The following is an 8705-nucleotide window of genomic DNA, read 5'->3' as shown; positions in this document are numbered from 1 at the left end:
TTGAGCGCTAGTCGCGCTCCTCGATTTTGGGGCGTGACACTTCAGACCTTGATGGTTGGTTGATGGAAGAAACACTCTGAGCCATGTATCTGTTTGAAGTGACTATGAGTCTCACTTTACCTGCGGTAGAATGATAACTACATATTGCATGTATCCGATTTCATATGGATTATGTTATGGCACCTGCATTGAAAGTTACAATCGCAGAGGGCATAAGGGTAACATAGGTGGTATGGAGAGGGTGTGTGTAGGATGGGAGAGAGAGTGTGTGGGAGAGTGTGTGCGAGCGTGATTTTTCTGTGGGTCCCTACTTTGGTACCTATACTTTTTGCCTACTCCTTAAATCGGGTCCCGAGTGGAAGGGTTGGATTTTTGGTGGGTATTAAAGATACTAACCTTAAGAGATTTAACAGTTGTATTAACAACATCTAAAGGGAGTATTTTACAAATGGTATCTTTTAGAATATGTTGATGCATATTACTTGAAAAATATATTTCCTTTTTACTTAGATCCGTAGAAGAAGCAGCGTTGTCAATGGGTGGGGTCCACTGAGCCTCTTCCCTCCCCCACCGCTTATAGCATTGCACTAGGCAGTTGTCTGATTCCTCTTTCTCGATTCTCTTTGAATTGGGGATTTTCTCCTTTATTTGAAGGTTTGTGTATCAAGAAACTTACTTGATGAGGCATCGAACATTTTTACCCGGATCGCTTTTGATTCATCGTTTAATTTCGTCTTTGACTTGACATCTGGGTTGCGTTTTTCTGCTCCTGGGAAATCTCACAGCTTGCCATCCATCTTCTTCCTGAGTTGGGAGTTCACGGGAGGTGGTTGCTTCACTCTTCTTTTAAATTGAAATTGTTTGGTGGCTGGACCTACTCGCGATATGGCTTATTCTCCCACAACCAGTACATAGGATACATTTGCCTTCTTAAATGATAAGCTGAATATGGATGCCTATGGTGATGTTGTTTATTACAGGAGTTTCAATTAGGACTTGAATGCAGATTCTTGCATATCTTCTTCTTAAAGTTGACGAGGTGCAGGAGTCTATTTTGAGTAGTCTACCTGCTCTTCCCCCAATTTTCTCCAGTATTTAACGGTCGTAGGATTTTGTTGGTGATTGGGGAAGTCTTATCCAGATGGCAGTAGAGGACAGTTTGGTTCTACTGGGACTAAATTTGGTTCCCATCTTCGAACTGTTAGGAAATGGCCATGTACCCTTATGTAAGGCCTTGATCATGCTTTCCTCCATATTGAATTTTATAGTGAAAAACTCCCAGCCTAGATCCATCAGTATTAGATTCTCCACGGGTTTCCACAGTTCATTCAGCTTTACTTTCAGTGTTAGGTGTGGGATTTTCCTTCGAAATAGCTTGATGATGATGGAGAATCTCCATGGATGATACAATCTTAGTTTATCCTCCTGTGTCAAAGAAATGCGATCTTTTCCCCTTTGTTACTTTGGTTGAGGATCTCTGGAGAGATAATCCCTTACATACAAGCTAGTTGTGGATAAACTGTTGTCCACCAATGCATCTTTGAAGGGTGATATAGGAGATGAAATTTCATCCATCTGACAGTCTGATGTATTGTTTGATTGGTCAGGAGGCTCCTGTGGGATTTGAGTGAAAGCCTCTATTGTAGAGGGCGGTAGTGAGACCATAACTTCAGAGTAGATGTTGTGTGTGTAGTGAGAAATGTACAGAAGAGAGTCTCTCTCTAGTATTTCCTTTCTAGATAAATTGAGTCATTTTCTTTCTAGTAAATTTCGTTTTTATTGATTCAATGATGCAAGACGTGTATATTTCATATAAACATTCATCATTTTGTCATCGCTAATTAAGTATATTTCCTTTCTATTTATGTGAACCTTTTTATTTATCCATTTTAAAATTATGTCATTTTAATTAATATTTTGGAATGTTTTTTTTTAAAATTGATATTTGAAATATTGCAACTTTCACTTTTCATATAATTTTTGAATAACTAAATTTTAACTTTACAACATATCTAATAAAATTTAGCTTAAAAAGTTAGTCAATTTGTCTTTCGAAAAGTGAAAATATTCATATAAATTGAAATAAAGGGAGTGTGTGTGTGTATATATATATATATATATATATATATATATATATATATATATATATATATTGTTTGTTTGGTCAGGAGGCTCCGGTGGGATTTGAGTGGAAGCCTCTATTGTAGAGGGCAGTAATGAGGCCATATCTTCAGAGTAGATGTTGTGTGTGTAGTGAGAATTGTACAGAAGAGAGTCTCTCTCTAGTATTTCCTTTCTAGATAAATTGAGTCATTTTCTTTCTAGTAAATTTTGTTTTTATCGATTCAATGATGCAAGACGTGTATATTTCATATAAACATTCATCATTTGGTCATCGCTAGTTAAGTATATTCCCTTCCTATTTATGTGAACCTTTTTGTTTATCAATTTTAAAATTATGTCATTTTAATTAATATTTTGGAATTTTTTTTTAAAATTGACATTTGAAATATTGCAACTTTCACTTTTCATATAATTTTTGAATAACTAAATTTTAACTTTACAACATATCTAATAAAATTTAGCTTAAAAAGTTAGTCAATTTGTCTTTTGAAAAGTGAAAATATTCATATAAATTGAAATAAAGGGAGTGTGTGTGTGTGTATATATATATATATATATATATATATATATATATATATATATATATATATATATATATATATATATATATATATATATATATATTGTTTGTTTGGTCAGGAGGCTCAGGTGGGATTTGAGTGGAAGCCTCTATTGTAGAGGGCAGTAATGAGGCCATATCTTCAGAGTAGATGTTGTGTGTGTAGTGAGAATTGTACAGAAGAGAGTCTCTCTCTAGTATTTCCTTTCTAGATAAATTGAGTCATTTTCTTTCTAGTAAATTTCGTTTTTATCGATTCAATGATGCAAGACGTGTATATTTCATATAAACATTCATCGTTTGGTCATCGCTAATTAAGTATATTCCCTTCCTATTATGTGAACCTTTTTGTTTATCAATTTTAAAATTATGTCATTTTAATTAATATTTTGGAATGTTTTTTTTTAAATTGACATTTGAAATATTACAACTTGCACTTTTCATATAATTTTTGAATAGCTAAATTTTAGCTTTATAACATATCTAATACAATTTAGCTTAAAAAGTTAGTCAATTCGACTTTCGAAAAGTGAAAATATTCATATAAATTGAAATAAAGGGTATATGTATATATATATATATATATATATATATATATATATATATATATATATATATATATATCACACACACACACACACATACAACAATAATAACATACCCAGTATATTTCCAACAAGTGGGGTATGAGAAAGGTAGTATGTATGCAAACCTTACCCCTACCTAACGAAGGTAGAGAGGTTGTTTCCAATAGACCCTCGGCTCGGAAAGGGTAAGAATGAGGAGAAGAAGAAGAAGGAGAAGAAGGAGAAGAAGAAGAAGCAGGAGAAGAAGGAGGAGGTGAAGGAGAAGGAGAAGGAGAAGGAAGAGGGTAAAAGCAAGACATGAAGAGAGAAGAAAAAAGGGGAGATAAAGGATAAGTAGTACCAAATAATAATAATAGGGAATACAATACCTGAGGCAAACTAAACAATATAACGCAATAAAGATCTAAGAATATGAAGGGACATGCGTGTTACTAAGACTAACGGTGAAAAACTAAGAAACTCCTAACTACCTACTAACCTTCTACCTTAATCTTCGACCTCCACACCCTCCTATCAAGGGTCATGTCCTCAGTGAGCTGAAACAGCATCATGACCTGTCTAATCACCTCTCTCCAATACTTCTTAGGCCTACCTCGACCTCTTCTCAAACTCGTACCAAATAATAACAACATGGAATACAATATCTGAGGCAAACTAAACCACATAACGCAATAAAGATCTAAGAATATGAAGGGACATGCGTGTTACTAAGACTAACGGTGAGCAACTAAGAAACTTTCAACTACCTACTAACCTTGTACCCTAATCCTCGATCTCTACACCCTCTTATCAACGGTCATGTCCTAAGTGAGTTGAAACAGCGCCATGACCTGCCTAATCACCTCTCCTCAACACTTCTTAGGCCAACCTCGACCTCTTCTCAAACTCATCATGGCCAACCTCTCACACCTCCTAATGGGAGCTTCAATGCTTGTCCTCTTAACATATCTGAACCATCTCAGCCTCGACTTCCGCATCTTGTCCTCCACGGAGGCTACTCCCACTTTTTTCCGAATAGCTTCATTCCTAATCTATCTCTCCTGGTACACCCACACATCCATCTCAATATCCTTATTTCTGCTGCTTTCATCTTCTGCGCGTGGGAGTTCTTGACTGGCCAACACTCAGCCCCATATAGCATAGTCGGTTGAACTGCTACTCTATAAAACTTACCCTTAAGTCTTGGCGGCACATTTTTATCACATAAAATACTAGAAGCAAGCCTCCATTTCATCCATCCCGCTCCGATGTGATGTGCGACATCTTCGTCAATTTCCACGTTACCTTGGATAATAGACCGGAGATACTTGAAACTAGCTCTCTTGAGGATAACTTGAGCATCAAGCTTTACATCTACGTCTGTTTCATGGGTCCCATCACTGAATTTGCACTCACAGTATTCTCTTTTGGTTCTTCTCAGCTTGAAACCTTTAGACTCCAAGGTGTGTCTCCAAACCTCCAGCCTCGTATTAACTCTGCATCGCGTCTCGTCAATCATTATTATATCATCGGCAAATAGCATGCACCAAGGCACCTCCCCTTGGATGTGTCGCGACAATACATGCATCGCCAAGGCAAATAAAAACAAGCTAAGAGACAATCCCTGGTGCAACCCCATCACAACAGGGAAATGCTTCGAGTCACCTCCTACAGTCCTCACCCGAGTCTTAGCACCATCATACATATCCTTAGTCTTATATATATATATATATATATGACTTTAATTTGTGACTGCTAATATTGAATTACTTAATTTGGTATAAGCATCACACCGGAATAAAACAATTTCATCCCATCTCTTGCCCCCAAATTCTCGTAGTTAATTAATGTAAGCTACTTACTTTATCAAATTGTATTTCAACTAATTAAACTGCTATAACCTTTCTCCAACATTTAGATAGTAGTTTTGAAAACCTACCACCTCACGCATTTCCAACTAATTACAATAATATGTACTATTTATTTTATTTCGACTGTAAAAAGTCATTTATAATATTAGAAAGTAAAACTCACATTTTTTTATGCTACTTGTCATAAGCATATGTATTTTACAACTTATCACTAACACTAGTTATTAATTTGTTCAAATTAAAATCTCCTCTTCAATACTCCTTCCGTTTCAATTTATGTGAACTCATTTCCTTATTAGTATGTGTCAAAAAGAATGACTCATTTCCATATTTGGAAATCATTTACCTCTATGCAATGATTTATAATCACACAAAATATATGTGCAGTATTTTACACCACAATTTCAAAAGTCCTCTTTTTTTTCTTAAATTCTATGCACAATAAAATATATTCACGTAAATTGAAAGGGAAGAGTACAACTCTAAGGACTTTTTTCCTTGCGACTAAAATAAAGGATCTTCTACCTATGTGTTATACTTGTATTTGGTCTACAAAGAAGACTCCTAATCATGTTTATAGGCTATATAGCTAATCATTCAGCGTCGACTTTTAAGTGCGATTATTACGTATCAATAAGAGCACCATGTGGAGATTCTGACCAACGATTAATTTTATATATATATATATATATATATATATATATATATATATATATATATATATATATATATATATATATATATAAAACCTCAAAAATTAAAAGTTGAATTACTAAAATATACTTTTAAATAACTTTAATACCCTATTTAAAAATGAAACAAAAAGAGAAAGAAATTAATATTTTTAAAGTCTCTTTAGAAAAAGTTGTGTCCTTCCATTTACGATAGGGTTTAATACCGTTAACAATAAGTGGTTGCCTTCTACAAAGGCTCATCAGTCTAATTTTGATTTATCTTTGTTAACAATCTATTTGTGATGCAGATGCATGCATTACAAAATATTCCCCGAAATCAAAGAACTTCTCAAGAGATTGCCACAACTTATTCTGTTCATGTTCAAAACAAATGACTGTTTACGAGCCGTTAATAGGTTATTGGTATGACTTTGGTTTCAATGTATTACGAATGTGAAACCTGTACGAAGAGATAAGAGGTTGACGAGGACTCGATCGGAGTGACACGCCACAGGATCAAAGGTCAGGACAAGGTTATGAATAATATGTGAACATTAATATAATTCAGTGAAGGTGATTTAAGCAAAAATTCTTATTGCATTTGGTCTGATTATTGAGCAAATAGAATAGATTGTATGGTAGGACGAGGGCTATAATTAAGTTCTTTCAATTGGTTAATAAGCTACACATACCATCTTAACCTCAAAAATTAACAATTTAATTCCCAAAATGCTCTTCTAAATATCCTACTTAAAAAAACCAATAAAAAAAGAGAGAGATTTATATTTTCTAAGGTGTATTTTATTAAAAGCTTGTGTCTTTTTGATTAATGGAGGGGTCTAATTAATCGGTTAACAGTAATTTTAATGCCAATTGTGATTGAATGTTTACCAATTTGCACATACTAAAAGCCAATCCCTATTTTCAGATCAAGTACATGAAAAAAGGCTTCGAAGCTAATGTGCTGGATATATTTTTCATCCTTTAAACTCATTCATTTTTCTCCGTTGCATTAACTTAATGTGAATATGCAGTTGAGAAATTACTGTATCAAATTGTTAAACAAGGATATCGCTAAACTTGAAAGGGCTACACTGCATTCTCATTGGTCATAACGCAAAGAACTTCAAAACAAATTCGTTTGCTAATGAGAAATAAAATTCATGCCATATGTAGATCATGTTAACGGTTGTAATTAATGTTTATACTCTATTTCTTGTGAAACTTTTGGTTAACCTGATATTAGATCTTTCATGTATTGATTGGATGATTTTAAATGGTCAAAAACTTTGATTATTTCTATATAGTAACAAAAATAATAATACGTAATGTCCGCGCAAGATATTGACTTTTTAAACTCCTTTTTAAATTATGTAATATTTCAAACAAAACTATCCATCACGATAGAAAGTATAGAACCTAAATTATATTATAACTATCATACAATTATTAATTGTTGCACCTAGCCATTTCAGGCTCATTTAATCAAATGATCGGCAACCGAAGTAGAATTAGGGTTGTATACGGGGAAAACGGAGCTCATAGTACACCCCGGTCTCCGACAAAATAATCCAAGCTCGAGACATGATGACAGGGGACCGAAATCGGGGTAAAAGTCTCATCGAGTCAGAATCCGGGGACATGACACCCGCCCTCGAGAATATCGGAGTCATGATTCGGAATCGGTCCTAGCCTTGAACGACTTCGAAGAATGTTGTCGGGCAATCAAGCACGGCCAACGGAAGGCCGTTATATACTTGACCGACCGGATATCACGGCAGGGATCTTGGCACGTATCGATGAAGAACCATCAATCAGTTAATCAGAGGATTTTGTTTTTACCTTTTATGGAGTTGTACCTAGAGTAGGATTCCCCTACTATATAAAGGGGGTCTGATAATTCATGACATCAATTGTAACACGTATTCCAAAGTAATATATTATTATTTTCTTTGTTATTAACTCTTTCTCTTGTTCATCAGTGTTGGCCATAGCGAGCCCGGATCGAGGGTGAATATTTCACTAAGGCTGGAATTATCTTCCTCGTGTGGTTTGAATCCACTTTATCTTTGTTTGTTCTATTTGACTTAATTTATCGCTTTGTGTCAAATTAATTCGTGTATCCTTAAAATCACTTAAAATTTAATTGTTATCCGATTTTGAAGGTAAACAGTTTGGTGCCCACTGTGGGGATAAGGATAATAGCGGCAATTTGATACAAATTTCCGTAACACATCGTATTTTACACTTGTTCTTTGGAATATCTTTGATTCAAGGTTAAAGGTTGAAATGTCGAACTCCCGGTCTGCCACTCTAAACGTGGATGCCCAATCCGGCCACCATGGTGAGAAAAATAATGTAGCACCCGATAACGAGGTGCCCCCCGTTGATCTCAGCGGAGTTCCAGACGCAGACCAGATCGACGCTAGCTTGCATCAGTTAAGGTGATGGGATCAATTTGCGGGTGATCTTCGAAATATTATAGGCTCAACAGGCAGCGATAGCCCAGTTGCAGAACCAAAGCTGCGCGCCGAGTAGAATTGAGCCCGAGTCATCCCGGGATCTCGCCCGCAGAAATGAACCGGTCACGGAGAGGCCGAATAGTTATGAATCGGGGACCAACCCTGAGATCATAAAGATTCTCGAGGAGATGACAAAACGGGTAGAATCGGGAGAGAAGAAAATCGAAGCCAATGACAAAAAGGTGGAAACCTACAATTCCAGGGTTGACCAAATCCCAAGAGTACCGCCGATATTAAAAGACCTGAATTACAAGAAGTTTGTTCAAAAACCTTTTCCTCCAAGCATAGCTCCGAAGCCGATCCCTAAGAAGTTCTGCATGCCCGAGATTCCTAAGTACAACGGAACAACCAACCCAAATGAGCATGTGACCTCCTACACATGCGCCATC

The 8705-nt window shown here is 35.7% G+C and overlaps 1 protein-coding gene and 1 long non-coding RNA gene across 2 annotated transcripts; one reads left to right on the top strand and one right to left on the bottom strand.

The window, feature by feature from the left end:
* Positions 1–4264: 4264 nt before the first annotated feature.
* On the bottom strand, positions 4265–4954 carry LOC138893875 (uncharacterized). Its single transcript, XM_070178542.1, has one exon. It carries the CDS (start codon positions 4952–4954, stop codon positions 4265–4267), a length of 690 nt encoding a protein of 229 aa, XP_070034643.1.
* A 1115-nt stretch (positions 4955–6069) lies between these two features.
* On the top strand, positions 6070–7756 carry LOC138894941 (uncharacterized). The gene is made up of 2 exons (XR_011409130.1): positions 6070–6316; positions 7270–7756. It is a non-coding gene; the product is annotated as an uncharacterized lncRNA (long non-coding RNA).
* Positions 7757–8705: the final 949 nt, after the last annotated feature.

The sequence above is a fragment of the Nicotiana tomentosiformis genome, chromosome 6 (genome assembly GCF_000390325.3).
Source record: "Nicotiana tomentosiformis chromosome 6, ASM39032v3, whole genome shotgun sequence".
NCBI lineage: Eukaryota > Viridiplantae > Streptophyta > Magnoliopsida > Solanales > Solanaceae > Nicotiana > Nicotiana tomentosiformis.
Note: the sequence above shows the minus strand (reverse complement) of the source record. Positions and strands in the feature narration are given on the sequence as shown.

Excerpts from the sequence above, each read along its gene's own strand:
- LOC138893875 (XM_070178542.1), bottom strand. The coding sequence starts at position 4,954 with ATGTATGATGGTGCTAAGACTCGGGTGAGGACTGTAGGAGGTGACTCG.